The following is a 22,186-nucleotide window of genomic DNA, read 5'->3' on the forward strand; positions in this document are numbered from 1 at the left end:
GTACACCAAAATCTGCTGTGATGCTCCCACTTGAATAAGAGAAGCATATAGTATAAATATCGAAACAGTGAGAAAAACTGTTGTGAAACAACTCTGGCTGATCAAACTGTTAATGTATATGTCGATTTGTTTCCATGCAAATAAAATGTATAAGCAAAAGACTATGTAAGTGTGTATAGCTTGCTTTCATCAAATATGTCTTAGACTACAGGAAACTAGTAGAATTATTGAGGTTGTTTTTAACAAAAGTATATATTAAGTAGCCGTTGCAGTCACTAGTTACCTTGCCTCCCGTTGGTTGGGCGTGTACCTTTTGCATTGGCATCAGTCAGATGTGCCGAAATAATCGGCGCGACAGACAACCGCATCTCTAGCTCCCGCCTGCGGAAAGGCTGTAGAGTTGCTTATTTAACTTAAAAACTCATTTAGCCATAATTATACAACTATTTTGGCCCCGATATGCAGGCTAGATATATTTGGGAGGAAATCGACGACGATTTTCCGAAAGCCAATGAAGTTTGTTCGGTTAAAATAAGGGCTTCCTAAACCTTCAATGTTTGACCTCATTTTAATAAAACATCTTGCGACATTTCAGGTTGGCAGTGATTAAATAATTATTTCTCTTGTCAGCGTATCAATACATTTGATTTTAAATAAAAATACATTTCTTAGTTTTAAAATTGCTTTTCGCAAGTCAGAATAGGTAGATTCTACAACTACAAAATATCCACTGTAGGCTACGTGTATCAAACTATAGTGTAGCACCCCGCGGCTTCTGTAACTCATTACTTGACCCCCTGCAGAGGCCTCTAGTTTTGGAGGCTGTCATCTAAATCCATGTTTATAAATTTAACTGAATAACCTTTTGGCTTCCGTGATGGTGGATTTTTAAATCACGAAAATTGAAAGAACATCAAGGTAGGCCTACTATAATTGCTATTTTGCTTTAATTGAGTGTTTTCAAGTCAAGGTTTCAAATTGACTTGATGTGACTTGAAGTCGTTTCGTAAAACCGACTTGGTTTAAATTAAGCCATTTACAAATATTACTTGTTGAATAAAATTTTGTTTATGACAAGTGCCCCGCCAAACATTGTTCAGCATGTAACATTGATTAACATTGATTTGATAAATTTATTTTTGTTACCTTCTATGCAAGTTACGGAAATTGAATTAGCCTTGTTATTTTAATGACTTGAACTGGGGACTTGGTTTCACTAACGACGTGGACTTGATTTGCTATTTGTTACGCACAACTTGACATGGACCAAACTGTTTTTTGAATGACTTTTTTTTTAAAGACTTGCTTACCGCACGGGTAACTATTTATTGTACACAAGATATCAAATGATAGGCTAAGGATAAGCTATGGCTAACAGAAAACAGTTGATACAAAAAAACTGATGCAATGACGTCACGCTTCAACCTCGGTTGTACTATCCATCATCGCATGCGCTATGACGTCAAAAGATACTTCCTTTAACCATGCCCAGGTTGCACAGCCAGGTTGCCCGGCCTAAATTGCTAAGCGTCTATCAAAAGAGTAGACTTCGACATCTATAGACTAGTTTTAGCTTTACTAAATAAGATGAGATTTTAAATTAGAGAGGATTTTCCAAATTAGGTTAGATTAGCCTTCCTAGTTTGCGAAAACAGTAAATTAAACTTAAATAAACTAGAACAGTGGTTCTTAACCAGGGTTCGGTCGAACCCTTGGGGTTCCACGTAGCTGTTTTAAGGGTTCGGCGAAAACGTCCTCTGAAACATAAAGGCTGTTATTTCAAGCTAAATTCGAATCTCTTTTATGTGCCAAGATGACATGTAACGTTACAAATTGAAAGTTTGACCAATTAAACCTATATAAATGAAAGTTTATAGTTTTCAGCTGCTAGGAGGAAGAAATGAATAGTAAGCGGAAGTTTGGGGTTCGACGAACGCTTGCAGAATAACATAGGGGTTCGACAGTTTGCCAAAGGTTAAGAACCACTGAACTAGAACTTCCTTTATTTAAGTCACTCTACTATAACATTAAAACTTTCAAATCAGTTACCTCATACAAACTATACTGTACAAAGAGCTGTCGAACGTTGAAGTCATTATTAAAAACATACTCTGACAATCGCTGATTTAAAGAAATAATTGTTTTTGTTTTTCAACGTTTTGTTAAAATTAAAAAGAATGATTTCTTATTTTCCTAAGTCGTTCAAAAATACTTATTTTTGATATTTTTCAACACAACATTAAACATATTGGAACTCCAGAATACACAGAACGCAAATACCTATACTGTAAGTCTGAGGAGCTACAACTAATTTTAAAAGAGCTTTGTAAAGTTATGATGCTGCTTCCAATTGGTTGTCTACTTCTGGGCCTTTCATCGAGCTTTGCAATTGTTGGTAAGTCATAGGGTATGTACACGCGAAATACATGATACCTATCGTTTGCAAAAGTATAGCTCACAGTTTTTTCTCGGTCTTGCTAAATTAACCAGAAAGTTTGTCGACCAAAAAGATAGCTCATGTGAGGAATTTTCTGTAAAAGATAAATATAGACCAATTTTTTTCGCTTTGTGCGATAAAAAACTTTCCAATTCAGAAAGATAACTGTCCATTCGGCGAAAGTAGCCTAACTGTATTACTTTAGGAATTAATTTCACATTTGCGTAATGGTTTAAAATGTAAATGCTTACAACAGCTGCGGAGTCCGTTATAAAAAACCCTAGTCTAACTCCGACCAAAAAATTAACTTGAATCCGACCCCCGAGTCCCAAGTCCGACTTCAACAAACGTGCGATTTCGTCGAGTTTCGAGTCCAAGTCCGATTCTACAGCCTGTGTTTCACCTCTTTACGTAACTAAAATAAGGTTGTTATTTACAAATCTTCTCACAGGGGTGTCAAATGATTAATTTATCACCCAACAATACATGGTTGGAAAATTCTCCACCATTATGCTTTTCCACTTTACAATTAACAGGTCACAGCATTATTGGTTTCGAAATTTGGTAAATTCAACGCGCACGTCGGATTCAGGACTCGAGGAGTCTTACGTAGTCTTACTCGAATCCCGAGTCCGACTTCAGCAAAACAAACCGACTCCGTCGAGTCCCGAGTTCTGACACGACTTCGACGCCGCAGCCCGGAATAAAATCATAGCAAAGTATAAGTTACCTCTGCAAAAAAAAAAACAACTATGTCCAAGTGTCGCTTTTCAAGACCACAACCACAACAAAATACCTAAACTAAAATAGGGCAATAAACTCGGTAACCCATGTTTCCGGCTGATGTTACGATATACATTATAATCAGTTTCAGCGGTCGTCTAAATATCTTACTTTAACAGGCTCCACCGATTGCAAGTTCGGACAAGGTAGCCAGCAAAACCGAACCAGCTACAACCTGATGTGTAAATGCACCTCGCCTGTTTCAGGAGACAGTTGCACCGTTGGTGAGATTTCAGTAATGTAAAGAATTAAGTGCCTATAAGTCAATGTTTTTACTTGACTTGACTTGACTTAAGTCTGTTGACCAAAATGACTTGACTTACAGTTTTTTTTTGACAAATGACTTGACTTGACTTCTAATTTTTGTCTAATATGTTGGGATTACATTAAGTGTTTTCCATTAAAATATTTTGCAAGTTAAACTATTTAATTGCAACTTATGTTAATCTTGACGTTGATGTTCAGTTCATTCTAGAATTGTTATTTACTTGATTGCAAGCTATATAGTATTTCGTAGTTCTCTAAAAAGAGTAATTCAAATCACCCATTCTTCCAATATATAGCTATTTAACTACTTTCAGCTTGGAAGGAATTTATCCGTGGGACATTAGGCCCTATTGGAACCCCTGGTGTTGCTGGAGTACTCGGACCCACAGGGCCCCAAGGACCACCTGGTCCTACCGGGCCCGCCGGACCAGCAGGCGCCGTTGGACCCCCAGGGCCACAAGGACCACAAGTCAGCTCACAGGTCTTGGACAGTCGCGTAAAAATCCTACTTAAAAGTAAGTGTTTTAACGTAACAATATTTAGACTAAACGAGTTTGGGAGAACACAACAAAGGCCTGCCTTAATTTCACTCTTGAGCTGCATTTGTAAACTTGCACATTTTTCTGACGTTCGATGTGCAAACGTCAAATGGAATATAAAGCAACGCGAAAAGAATCACGTAAACGATGACCGAAATCACAACAAATATGTCCAGAAGCAATCAGCAAGAAATGCCCTAACCGTTGTCAGATGTTGAGCCTTTAACCAAAAAAAAAACGTTCACAGACAACTGTTTGGGCAGCCTTGATGACTAGCACGCTAAAAAGCTTTGGCGACCTAAAATTGGTCGAATTCAGTAAACTTAAAATTTTAAAAAGACCAGCAGCTGTTTTGAGATTTTAGCAAATAACCTAAACCGGGACCTTTTTCTAGTCGCAGGCCAATACCACATTGAAAAAGGTTTCGACGGCCGTAATACGTTTAATTTAGAATATTCTTGTTAATGCGTGCATTTGTAATAATCTTATTATACCAACTGTTAATCAGGGGCACACGTAAAGGATATTTTTGCCATTGGAAATGGGTCTACTTATAAGGCAGTAAAGCGTTCCCGTCATTCTTAATGACAATGAAAAGATCTAATAAAAAACTTTTCCCTTCATTTTGTAACCCGCAAAGGGCCGTGCAACTCTTGATATTTATATTGTTTTTAAACAGACGTAATGCAATCGTGCCAAGCGCAATAAAATGTACCCAGATATACAAGTTGGAAGAACCTCTACTGATAAATGGGTGCATGGAAAAAATCCCTGAATACCCAAACATAATAAAAGTACAAATAAGCTTTGCTTTTTACAATTTACATAATTAGATTTTTACATTTAAGTAATGAACAAGATTCGACCCTTTGCCGACGCCTGACCTAACACAACAACTGTTATAGTGTCCGGACAAGTCTTATTTATGAGCTGTGTTTTGGGTAACAGCTATAGGTGATCCCCAGAAAACGGTGGGCTTTAGGTTAAATCAATATACATAAAAATATGTCTGTTGGTTTTATTATTTTGTTTATATAGTTGTTTATAATTATTTAACACCTTGATCTTAACCCTTGTGCGACTTTCTAATGGCGGGGAAAGTACTTTCACCAAGGCTAGATGTCAATAAAAACCCACTAACCCCGTGGTTTCCAATGCGAAGTTGACTCCACAAAAAATACATGGGTTCTGCGATTACAGTGGAATTTGACATGATAAGTTTGACATAAAGAGTTTATTAAATTAAGACTTTTTTATAACTTTTTAAAAGGGAACTAAAAAATGTCGGGAGCCACTGCAATAAAGTATTAGTACGATAAGACAGCTTTGCCATTACAGACCGACTGGAATGCGATGGGGTAGTGTTCGAGGGCTGGTGTTACTGGCTGCCGCTCACCGTGACTAAATTGGGAATGTTTAACACCAAGCAAAAGGCGGTTGACCTTTGCGCGTTTTATAACGCAACGCTCTTCGACTTGGAGAGTCAGCAAATGTACGACGAGGTGTACAACTACATCTCGCACGCTTGGAATCTCTATACCGATGGTATCACACTGAACGGGGTCGACGTGTGGATTGCTAGCTTCTATCAGGTAAGAAATGCTGCTATCTAAACCAGTGGTTCTCAACATTTTATCAAGTAGAACCCTTTAACCGCTGTTCGAAACTCAAATCCAACCTAAACAAACAGCACCTGTTACCCTAAAATTTGTCACTGCGAATAGAGCATAAAATCTTTATTTTTAAAGTCCAGCCACTATATTAATAGTAAAATATTAGTAATCTACTTTGCTGAATGGTATTTTGACAAAAAACCCTTATGTAGAGTGGTAGTAAATAACAAAAAGAAAGCGCACTGTGACGTAATAATAAGGAACTGAACACTTTAGGTAAATATCTTTTCTCAATTGAAAAAAATACCTACAAAATTAAGATTTTTAATTGAGCGCTTTTCATAACTTGCATCAATATGCATATGCACGCAAAATACCTAAACTGGGCTATATTTGGTCAAACTTTTCCCCTTTAAACTTTGGAACTTTCTTCTAAGGGGGAATTCCCTTCCCCACCGCCGAACTTCTGTTATAAGCCCCACATTTAGGTATGCCCCATAATAAAGGGTAGGCGATCATCTCGGTTTTCTAGTAGTGTCGTATCGGTATACAGTTTAATACATGGGTAGGCAACTTTTTATAGTCGCGGACCAAATCCATACTCAGAAAAGGTCTCTGCGGGCCGTGAAGTTCAAACTGTGAATACTTTAAGCATCTTACAGTAGTATAAGAACCACAACGAAACCATATCCCTGTTAACCAGGGATGTAACACAATGGTATTTCCACAATTAAAGATTCTACTCTAAACTATGTTCCAGTCGATGCAGAAACAAGATTTGCACAAAGCGCCAAAATATTTTCCTTTTACTCAGTTAAAATGGCAAAAATATGAGAAATGGCCTTATGCCCATTTTGTAAAATAGGTTGAGGCCGCATGATTTGCGTTGCCGGCAGTATATTGCCCGCTCCTGGTTTAATATTAGGAAAGTATATGTACCGATCAGCCATGGTTTGAAATCTAACTGAACGTTTTCCAATTTATAAAGCATTTTTAGCATACAAATAAAAAATAAAAAAAATAAAAAGGTAACTATAAGCTTTCTAGGGATTAAACACACAAAAAGCATTACGTTGGTGTTCTTAATTTAAGTTTTTTCTATTTAACTTTATTATTTATGTTATTTGATATCGAATCGAAGTATGAAAAAAAATAAAAAGTAACGTAAATTCTTACTCTCAATCACCCTTTAATTGCGATTTTAATTGTAAACTATACAAGATCCACGACATTTGGTTTATATTGTACAAATTGTATTTTGATATTGGTAGACTGTCGCAAAACACGGAACCTGAAGAACAAAATCGATAGAAATTTGTCGATGAAGAGTTATTCTGTCTTTTTAGACAATTGCTACTTTCAAATCATTTTACGCCTTTTAAGACATGCATCTGAATAAAACTATAAAATCGTGCAGGCAAGTCCCCTGATAGGCGTGAATATTTGGGCAATCTATACGCACGGTTTGCTGAAGCGAAAATTACAAAAGAATATCAACGATACATTAAACTGGTCTCCTTATTTAAAATTCGGTATTTTATTCTACAAAAATTACAAATTACCAGGCTAAAACTGCCCGGTGTCTGCTGATTAAATCATTGCCGGTTTTGTTCATAGAATGGAAAGTTCCACAGCTCTACTGGTGGTCCGATCTTCACCAAGAACATACGATCCAAACATGCGCTGGTCAGCAATAACCAGGCTGCCCTGTTAGTGGCCACGAAGCCGGGCAGGCCTGAGTACGAAGTGGGTTACTGGACCCCGAAAGCCGGCAACAGATACCCCGTCCCAGCGTGCAAAAAACTTGCCCCATAGCAATAGAGGTCCCTTAAACTGTGCGCCCCGACGTCCTGTTGGTCGTTTTTATTTGTTTTCCAACGGGGTCGAACCATGATTTCGTTTCATATCTTAACTGAATTTTTCTAATTAAATGCTTACCCAACCTAGGTAGGCTACACCAGTGCTTCTTAAACTTTTTTAGTTTTGTTCACCCCTTGCATCTAGCTCCAGATTTCATTCACCCTTGTCTCACGATATGATAAAACTATCTCGTCTATGTATAACTTCACAAAATGAGGTTGTTTCGCAAGCTATCATCTATTTCTGACGGTTCACCCTTATTCACCCCTTTTTTGTTGGTTCACCCTTGCAAAATTTTTATTCACCCTGGGGTGAACCATTCACCTGATTAAGAAACACTGGGCTGCACTATACACGGATCTGCAATGTAGCTTTTTAGTGAATCTCAAATCCAAAAAGTCGAGTAAATAAATCAACATATATTTGATAAAGACGTTTCGATGCACACTTGTATATCAGTAACATATTAACTGATTATTATACAAATGAGTATCCAAACGTCTTTATCAAGATGATGTCGAGTTACTCGGCCTTCGTTTGAAGATTTATTATCAGAATGCTTATTGGTATTATTATCCCCAGCAATGTGCATGCGAAATAATTGTTACGAAAAACACCTGTAATTGATTTTGATTTTCTGATAAACGAACGAACAAACCAATACAGAAATTATAAGCGAAATTGCTATCGCTTGATGCGGTGCAAGTCCAACAAAATTTTAAACAGCTGCTGTCATATTGCATTTCCAAGTGTAAATATAGATGTTCCAATTGATGGCTGTTTTTTGTTGGGAAACTGACAAGATCGGTGAGCATACGTTGTTTTTGTTTTGTTTTTTTCAGTAAAAGATGAAGTGAACTTATAAATTACAAAAGTTTTTTCAACAAAAATTGTTACAATCCACACAATTCTTGTAAAAACTTTTCAGGTTTTATTACTATAATATCAATTTAAAATTGTGAACTATTAAATAGTTTTTTATCATCTTTGCTTTAAGGGAATGTAAAGGTTTAATTAACTTAAACCCGACGTTTAACTAATAACAACTTGCATTGAAATTGTTGGTTTGTAGTTTTCCTGTTATATTTTTATAAAACAAACGAAATGATTTCACGTCTTTTGAATAACACCCACTTCATGACGTTTATTACAACAGTTTACATTGAGGCATTTTAATGCGAGTTCTATGATACACAAAACAAAACAAAATTACATATGCTTTTACTTATCTTGTTTGTAGATTTGCTGCCATACTGCAAAATTCGTGAAATTTCGCCTATTTATTTTCGTTCGACCTTTTTTGGGGGGTTCTGTGCTAAAAAAAGTTTAAAAACCCTGGTCTATTAGACTATAGGCAGGGTTACCATACCGTGCTTATTTCTAAGATTTGTGCTTATTTTGGGGCGCAGTGTCTTAGAAAACGCAAATGTGCTTATTTCTAAGAAACGTGCTTATTTTAGAGTTGTGTGCTTAGTTTGTATTATTTTAGTTTCTAAAAGCGTTCTTTATCAATTTTTTATTTATATTTCCCAAGTTATAACAGTAATGCATTAAATTACATAATAACAATGGATTGTGATTGTTTATTCTAAATCTAAAAAGTACATTGTAGCCTGTAGAAGTGCGGTACTAAACTTTCGGCTTGACGTGAGGACTGGCTTTTTTGTGTCAGTACAGACAAAATGCTAAATCAGCCCAAAGGCTATGGAAAACACAATGTTACTACAAAAAATTGCTACATGCATTACAGTAAATCATTCAATGAATAATTTTATTACAAGCCAAACTCCGGCAAGTGAAACAAACTTAACTACCAGGCAGGGTCAGAATTAGGCGTTTCATGCTGCCATGCACCACGGTTTAAAAGGTAAATAACTGGTGCGCTCTGACGCAAAAAATTGACAAAGCTTGCATTGAAGGGTGGTTAACTTGCCAATTTCAACCTAAAAACGCACTTTTTTGCGCTTCGCGCGATTAAGCTACGTTTTGCGCATACAAAAATAGCTGTTTTTCAATTTTTTATTTTATTTTGTAACGTTATTTCTGAAACCTTGGATTTCCCCCCCAGAGTCCTGGATCTGTCCCTGATCTTTAGTAGCGTGCTTATTTTTTTGGAGTAGCGTGTTTATTTTGCGGTCTGAGCAGATGGTTACCCTGACTATAGGTATAGTTCAAGGGTGGGCAATAATTTTAACAGAGGCTGCATTAACAAAGACAAAATGTTGAGGCAGGCTGGTATATATCAAATACACACAATACGACGTTATATTTGACGCTATAAAATCAGTTAGCCCGGGAAAGCTAATAACAATTACTTAGACGTTGTGCGCAATTCTGTACGTGAAGGCCAGTTTCAGGAAAAGGCGTTGCGCGAGACGTGAGAATTGCGACTTTAAAAGGCCAAATTTAAATTTAGAAATCGCTTACCTTTGAAATAAATTGCGAATCGAAAATAAAACCACATTAGAAATATTTAAAACAGGCAAACAAAATTGGTTGGTAGCTATACGGAATGCTTTAACCAAACATAAAAATTTGCGCTTATTGTTACTTTTATGGGCAGCTCAATTTTGAAGACCGCGTAAGGTCTATTCGCTGTCATTGTGTTATTTTTTAAAATGTTTTTTTTATTAATGTTTGCAAAGATGCACAAAAATAATTTGATTCTTCTTTGCTTCACTGACTTCATAGTAAACATTAAACAAAACAAACTATAAGGTAGAGTTGCGCAAAACATATCTAGAGAAGTTTGAAGGCCATAAATTTGGATCGGATTAAATGGCCGGATCCAGCACGCTAGCCGTAACTTGTCATATCGTTCAAACATTATTCAGTAGTCCTGTTTACCATACCGCTAATCGGGTATATCCAACTTTGATGACGAATGGCAACATTTTTGCATTTGAAATGTTAGTGGGCCACCCTGAAAGATCAAATTCTCATTATCTGAAGTGTTATAACCTTAAGTCAATGTTCCTAATGTTTATTAGACAGCATTGATCGATAAGAGAAATTTGTGAATCAAATTTTGAAAACATTTTTCTACCACTTAAGTAAAAAAAGATCTGATTTTATAGCAACGGCATTTTGCATGCCATGTAATGCAGCAATTATCAAGTGAGTGACAAGATATCTAGCCCGAATTAGTGCCCATATTTTCGGTAGGTTTGCAGTGATAGGCTTCACACAACTGACTGTACGATAGCATGTTTCATTTCAATAGGCCATGAAACTATTTGTCAAATTATTTGGGTCGCGGGCACTAGACTAACCCCTGTAGCGGTCGAAATATTTTTGCTCAGCGCTTAGCCGGTCGTATTTGCTCTTTGGCTGCAAGTTGCACACCCATGCTAAGCAATTTAAAAACTAGATTCCTAAAGTTGTAATGACCACGTAAAAATATTACCCTACTATATTTATCAGTTTTGTTCTTTTATTTAAGTTATTGCTCATGATAAGTCGAGTTTACCAACTCACAATAGTTTACGTTTCAATTTTACTGACAAGGAATTGACTTGAAATAAATTTGCTATTTATCACAAAAGAAGTGCGTGGACTTAAGTTATATTACAAATGACTTGACTTGAACTTAAGTTGTTCTAAAATTACTTAGTAGCAACACTGTAGATGTGAATGCAGCAATTTAAAAGTGGCTTGGAGTGTCTTGAACTAAATATTCCAGCACAATGCAAATAACGAACGATGCGTCTTGATGGTTTAACTAACAGGATATATTGTGCGCTTAATGCGGAAGAACTGTAAACAGTTAATGCCATCGCTATAACAGGAAGCAATACGAATGAACAGACGGAAACACATTTAATTATTTTGCCGTTTTTAAACTGCTGAACGGTCTGGATCGAAATATAATACTTGTATTCGGTAAAGCTGCTTACAATAATAGCTATCAACCAGGCATACGCTTTGCGTGCAATGTTTTGAATCGTTCGCGGTCCCTTAAAATAAAAAATACCTTAAAAAGAAAAACGTCACTATTTCAAGAAGAAGGATATAACATAAAAAAACTTATTTTTTAGTATTGGTTTACTTCATTCCATTTACCTATAGCTATATAATTTTCTAACCCCCCAGTATTTCATGACCTTATTGGACCAATTATGTCTTAAAATGTATTAATTTTAAAATGCAAGATAAGTTTGCCCCTAATTTACATGCTTTTTTAACAAAGCAACAATTTTGAACATGCTTAACTGAAATGATGCCTTTGTGTTCCACTCAACAACGTAACGCACTTTTTACAGTTCGGGAAGATAATTTAAAACCACCATTTGCTTTGGTTGTTTCTCCTGTAAGAGTTTATCGTTAATACAGCGTCAAAGTCAAACAACACAGCACAATTTGACAGTAAACCAAAATATGCTGTGATGCTCCCACTTGAATAAGAGAAGCATATAGTATAAATATCGAAACAGTGAGAAAAACTGATGTGAAACAACTCTGGCTGATCAAACTGTTAATGTATATGTCGATTTGTTTCCATGCAAATAAAATGAATAAGCAAAAGACTATATAAGTGTGTATAGCTTGCTTTAATCAAATATGTATAAGACTACCGGAAAATAGTAGAATTCTTGAGATTGTTTCGAACAAAAGTATATATTAAGTAGCCGTTGCAGTCACTAACTACCTAGCCCCCCGTTGGTTGGGCGTGTACCTTTTGCGTGGGCATCAGTCAGTCTTGCCGACAAAATCGGCGCGACAGACAACCGCATCTCTAGCTCCGCCTGCGGAAAGGCTGTAGAGTTGCTTATTTAACTTAAAAACTCATTTAGCCATAATTATAAAACTATTTTGGCCCCGATATTATTTGGGAGGAAATCGACGAGGCGTTTCCGAACGCCAATGAAGTTTGATCGGTCAAAATAAGGACTGCCTAAACCTTCAATTTTTCCACTCATTTTAGTAAAACGTCTTGCGGCCTTTCAGGTTGTCAGTGATTAAATGATTATTTCTCTTGTCAGCGTATCAATACATTTGATGTTAAATAGAAATATATTTTCTTAGTTTTAAAAGAAATAATAGGTAGATTCTAGAATAGGTAGATTCTACAGCTACAAAATATCTACTGTAGGCTACGTGTATTAAACTATAGTGTAGCACCCCGCGGCTTCTGTAACTCGTTACTTGAGCCCCTGAAAAGGCCTCTAGTTTTGGAGGCTGTCATCTAAATCAAGGTTTCTAAATTTAACTGAATAACCTTTTGGCTTCTGTGATGGCAGATTTTTAAACCACGAAAATTGAAAGAACATCTAGATACCATAATTACTACTTGGCTTTAATTGAATGTTTTTAAGTCAAGGTTTTAAATTGACTTGATGTGACTAAAGTCGTTTTGTAAAACCGAATCGGTTTGAATTAAGCCTTTTACAAATATTGCTTTAATTGAATAAAATTTAATTTGTGAAAAGTGCCCCGCAAAACATTGTTCAGAATGTAACATTGATTAACATTGATTTGATAAACTTATTTATGTTAGCTTTTATGCAAATTGCGGGAATTGAGTTAGCCTTGTTATTTTAATGAATTGAACTGGGATTTAACTTGGTTTAACTAACGACGTGGACTTGATTTGCCATTTGTTACAAACAACTTGACTTGGACAAAACTGTTTTGTGAATGACTTTTTTTTAAAAGACTTGCTTACCGCACGGCAAACTATTTATTGTACACAAGATATCAAATGATAGGCTAAAGATAAAAATCTATGGCTAAATGAAAACAATTGATAAAAATAAAAACTGATACAATGGATATAGTTTCATTTCTGTTGTTAAAACAGCACATGTGCCGAAACGTCACGCTTAAACCTCGGTTCACTATCCATCATCGCATGCGCTCTGACGACAAACCCAAGAAACTTCCTTTAAAGCATGCCCAGGTTGCACAGCCTAAATTGCTGAGCGTCTATCAAAAGAGTAGACTTCGACAACTACAGACTTGTTTTAGCTTTTCTAAATAAGATGAGATTTTAGATTAGAGAGGATTTTACAAATTAGAATAGATTAGCCTTCCTAGTTTGCGAAAACAGTAAATTAAACTGAAATAAACTAGAACTTCCTTTATTCGAGTCACGCTGCTATAACATTAAAACTTTCAAATCAGTTACCTCATACAAACTATACTGTACAAAGAGCTGCCGAACGTTGTTGTTATTATTAAAAACATACTCTGACAATCGCCGATCAAAAGAAATAATTGTTTTTTTGTTTTTTCAACGTTTTGTTTAAATTAAAAAGAATGATTTCTTATTTTCCAAAGTCGTTTAAAAATCCTAATTTTTGATATTTTTCAAGATAACATTAAACATATTGGAACTCCAGAATACACAGAACACAAATACCTACCGTAAGTTTGAGGAGCTAAATCTAATTTTAAAGAGCTTTGTAAAGTTAACATGCTGCTTCCTATTGGTTGTCTACTTCTAGGCCTTTCATCGAGCTTTGGAATAGTTGGTAAGTATAGGTTATGAACACGCGTAATACATGATGCCTATCGTTTGCAAAAGAATAGCTTACATTTGTTTCTCGGTCCTTCACCAGAAAGTACCAGAAAGTATATCGACCAAAAAGATAGCTCATATGAGAAATTTTCTGTAAAAGATAAATATAGTCCAATTTTTTTTCGCTTTGTGCGATAAAAAACTTTCCAATTCAGAAAGATAACTTTCCATTCGGCTACGGTATAGCCTAAATGTATTACTTTAAAAATTGAATTCACGTTTGCATAATGGTTCAAAATGGTTACCACAGCTGCGGAGTCGGTTATAAAAAACCCTAGTCCAAATCCGACCAAAAAAATGAACTTGAATCGGACTCAAGAGTCCCAAGTCCGACCGGCAAACGTGCGATTTCGTCGAGTCCCGAGTTCTGATCCGACTTGGACGCCGCAGCCCTGAATAAAATGATAGAAAAGTATAAGTTACCTATGGAAAAAAACATGTCCAGGTGTCGCTTTTCAAGACCACCACCAATACAAAATATCTAAACTAAAATAGGGGCAATAAACTCGGTTACTCATATTTCCGGCTAATGATACGATTTACATTGCAATCAGTTTCAACGGTCGTCTATATATCTTACTTTAACAGGCTCCACTGATTGCAAGTTCGGACAAGGTAGCCAGCAAAACCGAACCAGCTACAACCTGATGTGCAAATGCACGTCGCCTGTTTCAGGAGACAGTTGCACCGTTGGTGAGATTTCAGTAATGTAGTGACTTAAGTGCATATAAGTCAATGTTTTTATTTGACTTGACTTGACTTAAGTCTGTTGACCAAAATGACTTGACTTACATTTTGTTGGGACTACATTAAGTGTTTTCCATTAAAATGTTTTGCAAGTTAAACTATTTAATTGCAGATTATGTTAATCTTGATGTTAATGTTCAGTTCATTCTAGAATTGTTATTTACTTGATTGCAAGCTATATAGCATTTCGTAGTTCTCTAAAAAGAGTAATTCAAATCACCCAATTCTTCCAATATATAGCTATTTAACTACTTTCAGCTTGGAAGGAATTTGTCCGTGGGACATTAGGCCCTATTGGAACCCCTGGTGTTGTTGGAGTACTCGGACCCACAGGGCCCCAAGGACCACCTGGTCCTGCCGGGCCCGGCGGACCAGCAGGCGCCGTTGGACCACCAGGGCCACAAGGACCACAAGTCAGCTCACAAGTCTTGGACAGTCGCGTAAAAATCCTACTTAAAAGTAAGTGTTGTGACGGGAGGTATAATGGTGTCTGTCGTGCGCGTTTCAAAGTCTCCATTTTTAAGTAATGATGGTTAACGCAAGATTATCTTTAAGCATATTCTAAGACCATGTGCTAAGTGTTCAATGGACACAACTTATTTTCCCTCAACCGCGGCTTGTAATTTTGCTGACTTGGCACACAGCTCGGCGCAATTGTTGCGCTAATCTTGGCATAATAACACCAGGAAAAAACGATCTACGTTTAGTATTGCAGGTGGTGAAAGACATTTTTTTAGTGCTCGTTTCGTTCGTGGAAAAATGATGCACTGCTGATAGTCGAATTATGTGTGATTCTACCACAATTAATCACAGATATTTCACGGTCTTGGTTTGTTTTTTTTGCGTGAAGTTACCGTGTTTCGCAGCTGGCGCCTGAAAAGATTGTTGACAACGCACGTGCTTTTGCTGGACGTATTTGTCTGTTTCTGATTAGTTTTTTTTTATCACGTCTTGCAATCACCATTTTATGACGTCATACTGTCACTGTTTTATGACGTCATTATTCATTAAGTCAGACGACAAATAGGGGAATTCCCTAAATTGAAAACTCAGGACCCCCCTTGATTTTCCCCCTGATTGCCCCCCTGAAAAAATTTCTGCGGGCGCCCCTGGGCACACGTAAAGGATATTTTTACCATTGGAAATGGGTCTACTTATAAGGCAGTAAAGCGTTCCCGTCATTCTTAATGACAATGAAAAGATCTAATAAAAAACTTTTCACTTCATTCTGTAACCCGCAAAGGGCCGTGTATCTCTTGATATTTATATTGTTGTTAAACAGGCGTAATGCGATCGTGCGAAGCGCAATAAAATGTACCCAGATATGCAAGTTGGAAAAACCTCTACTGATAAATAGATGCATGGAAAAAATCCCTGAATACCCAAACATAATAAAAGTAATAAACAAGATTCGACCCTTTGCCAACGCCTGACCTAACACAACAACTGTTATAGTGTCCGGACAGTCTTATTTATGAGCTGTGTTTTGGGTAACAGCTATAAGTGATCCACAGAAAACGTTGGGCTTTAGATTAAATCAATATACATAAAAATATATTTGTTGGTTTTATTATTTTGTTTATAGTTGTTTATAATTATTTAACACTTTATTCTTAACCCTTGTGCGACATTCTAATGGCGGGGAAAGTACTTTCACCAAGGCTAGATATCATTAAAAACCCACTAACCCAGTGGTTTCCAATGCGAAGTCGACCCCAAAGGGTTCATAAAATGTACAGGGGTTCTGCGACTACAGTGGAATTTGACATTATAAGTTTGACATAAAGAGTTTCTCTTTGAAAGACAACTAAAAAATGTCGGGAGCCACTACAATAAAGTATTAGTCCGATAAGGCAGCTTTGCCATTACAGACCGACTGGAATGCGATGGGGTAGTGTTCGAGGGCTGGTGTTACTGGCTGCCGCTCACCGTGACTAAATTGGGGATGTTCAACACCAAGCAAAAGGCGGTTGACCTTTGCGCGTTTTATAACGGAACGCTCTTCGACTTGGAGAGTCAGCAAATGTACGACGAGGTGTACAACTACATCTCGCACGCTTGGAATCTCTTTACCGATGATATCACCGCGACCGGAGTCGACGTGTGGATTGCTAGCTTCTATCAGGTAAGAAACGCTACTATCTAAACCAGTGGTTCTCAACATTTTTTATCAAGTAGATCCTTTTAACCGCTGTTCGAAACTCAATTCCAACCTAAAACAAAAGCACCTTTTTCATTTTGTGGCGGAATCATTCTTTATTCGTGAATGCTTTTTATCACCGTGATTTATAAGTTTTGAGGGTCGTAATGACGCATTAAACATCACCAGCGAGCAGTGCAGATTTGCGACATTTGATAACACGTAGCCTTGTTTAAGCTTTCTGTAAAAACGTATTTTCAATAGTGAACATGTGAAAGTATGTACAACTCAACTATTCTTTGTCCTATTAAACTGGCTTTAACACAATTAATTTTACAACAAAATTTATCAATGGAACAACACCAAATCTATCTCTACGAGCCAAACTGGTAATATCGTTATTTGACGTTTTGTGAAAAAAAAAGTACAACTTGCTTGTATTAGTTTTGCTATCATTCTAACTTGCCGTTTACAAACTGATTAAAATGCTGGTCAAACGTCCCAAAGAAATACGGAGCTAGAAAAACACAAATGTTGGTTGTAAGTGACGTGACAATGTTTGGCTATTAGGCGACAGAGAAAGAATTGCATGAGATCAACTGTTGCAAAACTTCTCACGAACAGCAGGTAGTGACATGTAAGAAAAATGCGTTAAAATAAAAAAGTTGGTTTTAAACTACAAGTTTGAGTTCAACTGAAAAAAGTGAAAATAGTGACACGGTTTTGCAATACCACGACATTGCTACAAACTTATGCTAGTGGCTCCCTAATTACAGCTCCGTAGCCCCCCAGGGGGGCGAGGGCCACGGGTGAGAAACCCAGAAATAGAACATAAAATCTTTAAAAAAAATTTCAGTCCCTATACCTATATTAATACTTAAACTTTTCAGCCACTATATTAGTACTAAAATATTAGTAATCTACTTTGCTAAATGGTATTTTGATAAAAAAAAACCTTAGTACTACTTACAGTGGTAGTAAATAGCAAAAAGAAAGCGCACTTTGACGTAATAATAAGGTACTGAACACTTTAGTAAATATTTTTTCTCGCTTGAGAAAAATACCTACAAAGTTAAGATTTTTAATTGAGCGCTTTTTATAACTTGCATCAATATCTATATGCACACAAAACACCTAAAATATGCTTTGTTTGGTCAAACTTTAAATTCCTCGAGATCTTGAAACTTTGGAACTTTCTTCTAAGGGAGAATTCCCTCCCCCACCCCCGAAATTCGGTTATAAGCCTTACATTTAGGTTTCCCCATAAAAGGGTAGGCGACATCTCGGTTTTCTAGTAGTTTAGTATCGGTACTATAGTTTAATACAGGGGTAGGCAACTTTTTATAGTCGCGGACCAAATCTATACTCAAAAAAGGTCTCTGCGGGCCCTAAAGTTGTGAATACTTTAAGCATCTTACCGTAGTATAACAACCACAACGAAACCATATCCCTGCTAACCAGGAATATAACACAATGGTATTCTATTGCAGTTGGAAAGGATTCTACTCTAAACTATGTTATAGTCGATGTAGAAACAAGATTTGCACAAAGCGCCAAAACATTTTGCTTTTACTTATAGTTAAAAAGGGCAAACAACATATGAGGGATGACCTTATGCCCATTTTGTAAAAAATAGGTCGAGGCCGCATAGTTTAAAATAGGTCGAGGCCGCATAGTTTTATAGTTGGCGGGCAGTATGTTGCCCGATCCTGGTTTAATATTAGGAAAGTATATTTACCGATAAATTCGGCATTGCAGCCATGGTTTGAAATCTAACTGAACGTTTTCCAATTTATAAAGCATTTTTAGCATACAAATAAACAAAAAAACTATAAGCTTTCTAGGGATTAAACACATAAAAAAGCATTACGTTGGTGTTCTTAATTTAAGTTTTGTCTATTTAACCTTATTATTTATGTTATTTGATATCGAAGCGAAGTATGACCCTAAAATCAAAAGTAACGTACATTCTTACTCTTATAAACAATAAAACTCAAAGTTTAAAAACCAGAGTAAAATCAGGATCAGACAATCAAACATACTTATAGGAACTGACGATGCCAATATAGGCGAATTATACATTCCTTTCAAAAAAATGTCTGATCCTGATTTTACTCTGGTTTTTAAACTTGAGTTTTATGTTTTATATACACGCGTCAGCGGAACGACAAGCAGAAACCTGCTGCCAATGGTTTTGGATTCCATAAAGATACGCCCTTCTTACTCTTAAGTTCACCCTTTACTTGCGACTTTAATTGCAAGTACAACATCCATGATATTTGGAATATATTGTACAAATTGTACAAATTATACTTTAATATTGATAGGCTGTCGCAAAACATGACACCTGACTAATACTTCTCTGTCCTCTCTTCCTTTTTTCTTTCTCATCAGTTTCAGACAAACTGTCACATCTCGTAAACATGGTACAGTGTTTATTCTGCTACCAAGACGTTGGTCCCCTCCAGGCATCCCCGCGAGTCCGTGCTGTCTTTAGCAAACTTTCCGTCAGTCTATCTGTAGTCAAATTAGCTGGCACTCTGTATTTCTTTCTAGCTAGTTCTGGATTATTTTTGTAGAGCTGCGCTGGTTTGTGGCAAAGAATGCATACATCATTATATAGGAGGTTAGCTGCCTGTGTTTTTGTAGAACTGCAGCCAGTGGATGAACTCGACTGACAAGTTATGCGTCCTCTCTTAAACTTTGATAACTCTTTATCTGACTTTGATGTTTGAGGTGACTTCTTGGTGGTTGAAACAAAGTTGCTGTACAGATCATTTTTACACTTCTGGTGGCACCTCAGCTTTCCTTCTTTTTGATCCTACTTCATACATTTTCTGCAATATTAGCATTTCCGACGGTTTCTGCTTGTTTCAATAAAGTTGAGTATACCTTTGGAGTTGCTTATATGCCTTTTAGCTGATGTATCCGAGCGAGGACAGATGAAGCAATTGAGCACAAGCGAAGTAACGGCTTCATCCATTTTGCTAGATTATTTATTATATACTTTTGGAGTCGGCAAACCCTGGCACTCGATTTCTTGGGCAATGACTTAACGCGCACGTTATATCACCTTAAGAAAGTGCAACCATTACATCACTACCACATGACCAACATTATTATTACATCACTAATACTTTAGCGCTAACTAAGTGGTTGCACACATTTCCAGTTCGTGTCACAAATTAGTGTCTTAACTTTTCCATTTAACATTATTTTCTGTGGGGGTTAAACTTGTTGTTTACGACTAACCGTTTGTATTCTACTCTACATTACATTAAAAGTAAGCACGTGTGTTTTTGTGCGACTGAAAAACCCAGCTTAAAGCGAAATTGTTAACACTTCTAGGTAACGGCTGAAAAAGGTCGAAGTATATATTCGAAAATTGCGGGCTCAGTATTGTGTTTGTGACAGCAGACTGTAACCTATAACGTGGTTTGCTGAATATCCATCTTAATTTAGGTACGTAAATGGATGAAATACAAGCTGTAGAGTTGGACCCAGATTAGGGATTCGACGAAATCGCAGAATTGCCTGGACCCTCGTTGTTTTTAACCGACTCCGCAGTCCTGGTTGCTGTAGTACAATATAAATGTTAACAATTAATTGAGAATCATAATAAACCATTATTTAACCCCTTCAAAGTAATTTAATGGCGATTAATTTTTTTTTTAATTCTTGAAATTTAACAGATTTTTTGTTCTGGGTTTCCCACAATACTTGAACTTCAACATTTTAACACATGTTATTACACACCTTCACAAAAATATTGGTCAAGAAATTGTTTGGTAACAATTTAGTTAACAGATTTGTGGAATATTTTATAAAATGCCCTTATTATTCTTTTTAGGACATGCATCTGAATAAAACTATAAAAACCTGCAGGCAAGTACCCTGATAGGCGTGAATATTTGGGAAATCTACGCACGGTTTGCTGAAACGAAAATAATAAAAAAATATCAAAACTGGTCTCGTTAATTAAAATTCGGTATTTTGTTCTACAACAATTACGGTATCTGCTGACTAAATCATTGCCGGTTTTGTTCATAGAATGGAAAGTTCCACAGCTCTACTGGTGGTCCGATCTTCACCAAGAACACACGATCCGACCTTCCGCTGGTCAGCAATAACCAGGCTGCCCTGTCAGTGGCCACAAAGCCGAGCAGGCCTGAGTACGAAGTGGGTTACTGGACCCCGAAAGCCGGCAACAGATACCCCGTCCCAGCGTGCAAAAAACTTGCCCCATAGCAATAGAGGTCCCTTAAACTGTGCGTCCCGACGTCCTGTTGGTCGTTTTTATTTGTTTTCCAACGGGGTCGAACCATGATTCCGTTCCATATCTTAAACTTAATTTTTCTAATGAAATACTTGCCTATCTAGGTAGATTACACTATATATGTAATGTAGCTTTTAATAAATCTCAAATCAAAAAAATCAACATTAATTCAATAAAGACGTTTCGCTGCACACTTTGAGTCACATATTAACTGATTATTATACAAATGAATATCCAAACGTCTTTATCAAGATGATGTCGAGTTACTTGGCCTTTTGTTTGAAGATTTATTATCAGAATGATTATTGTTATTATTATCCCCAGCAATGTGCATGCGAAATAATTGTTACGAAAAACACCTGTAATTGATTTTGATTTTCTGATAAACGAACGAACAAACCAATACAAAAATTATAAGCGAAATTGCTATCGCTTGATGCGTTGCAAGTCCAACAAAATTTTGAACAGCTTCTGTCATATTGCATTTCCAAGTATAAATATAGATATTCCAATTGATGGCTGTTTTTTGTTGGGAAACTGACAAGATCGGTGAGCATACGTTGTTTTGTTTGTTTTTCTTAGTAAAAGATGAAGTGAACTTATAAATTACAAAAGTTTTTTCAACAAAAATTGTTGCAATCCATACAATTCTTGTAAAAAAATTTCAAGTTTTATTATTATAATATCAATTTAAAATTGTGAACTATTACATAATTTTATATCATCTTTGCTTTAAGGGAATGTAAAGGTTTAGTTAACTTAACGTCGACGTTTAACTAATAACAACTTGCATTGAAGTAGTTGGTTTGTAGTTTTGCTGTTATCTTTTTATAAAACAAACGAAATGATTTCACGTCTTTTGAATAATATCCACTTCATGACGTTTATTACAACAGTTTACATTGGAGCATTTTAATGCGAGTTATATGATACACAAAACAATACAAAAATTACATATACTTTTACTGATCTTGTTTATAGATTTGCTGCCATACTGCAAAATT

General features: G+C 36.4%; 2 protein-coding genes across 2 annotated transcripts; both read left to right on the forward strand.

Annotated features, from left to right (window-relative positions):
* Positions 1 to 2,262: 2,262 nt before the first annotated feature.
* On the forward strand, positions 2,263 to 7,454 carry LOC146157204 (uncharacterized). The gene is made up of 5 exons (XM_083388119.1): positions 2,263 to 2,395; positions 3,340 to 3,444; positions 3,802 to 4,002; positions 5,365 to 5,618; positions 7,257 to 7,454. The coding sequence occupies exons 1-5, from the start codon at positions 2,335 to 2,337 to the stop codon at positions 7,452 to 7,454; spliced, it is 819 nt and encodes a 272-aa protein (XP_083244245.1). The 5' UTR covers positions 2,263 to 2,334.
* Positions 7,455 to 13,853: 6,399 nt separating this feature from the next.
* LOC146157205 (uncharacterized) lies at positions 13,854 to 21,154 on the forward strand. The gene is made up of 5 exons (XM_083388120.1): positions 13,854 to 13,972; positions 14,608 to 14,712; positions 15,025 to 15,225; positions 16,638 to 16,891; positions 20,957 to 21,154. The coding sequence occupies exons 1-5, from the start codon at positions 13,915 to 13,917 to the stop codon at positions 21,152 to 21,154; spliced, it is 816 nt and encodes a 271-aa protein (XP_083244246.1). The 5' UTR covers positions 13,854 to 13,914.
* Positions 21,155 to 22,186: the final 1,032 nt, after the last annotated feature.

This window comes from Ascidiella aspersa, chromosome 4 (genome assembly GCF_963924565.1).
Source record: "Ascidiella aspersa chromosome 4, kaAscAspe10.2, whole genome shotgun sequence".
Taxonomy (NCBI): Eukaryota; Metazoa; Chordata; class Ascidiacea; order Phlebobranchia; family Ascidiidae; genus Ascidiella; species Ascidiella aspersa.

Coding starts and splice junctions, on each gene's coding strand:
- LOC146157204 (XM_083388119.1), top strand. CDS start 2,335: ATGATGCTGCTTCCAATTGGTTGTCTACTTCTGGGCCTTTCATCGAGC. Junction 4,003..5,364: donor CGTAAAAATCCTACTTAAAA/GTAAGTGTTTTA, acceptor TTGCCATTACAG/ACCGACTGGAATGCGATGGG. Junction 5,619..7,256: donor GGATTGCTAGCTTCTATCAG/GTAAGAAATGCT, acceptor TTTTGTTCATAG/AATGGAAAGTTCCACAGCTC.
- LOC146157205 (XM_083388120.1), top strand. CDS start 13,915: ATGCTGCTTCCTATTGGTTGTCTACTTCTAGGCCTTTCATCGAGCTTT. Junction 13,973..14,607: donor ATCGAGCTTTGGAATAGTTG/GTAAGTATAGGT, acceptor TTACTTTAACAG/GCTCCACTGATTGCAAGTTC. Junction 16,892..20,956: donor GGATTGCTAGCTTCTATCAG/GTAAGAAACGCT, acceptor TTTTGTTCATAG/AATGGAAAGTTCCACAGCTC.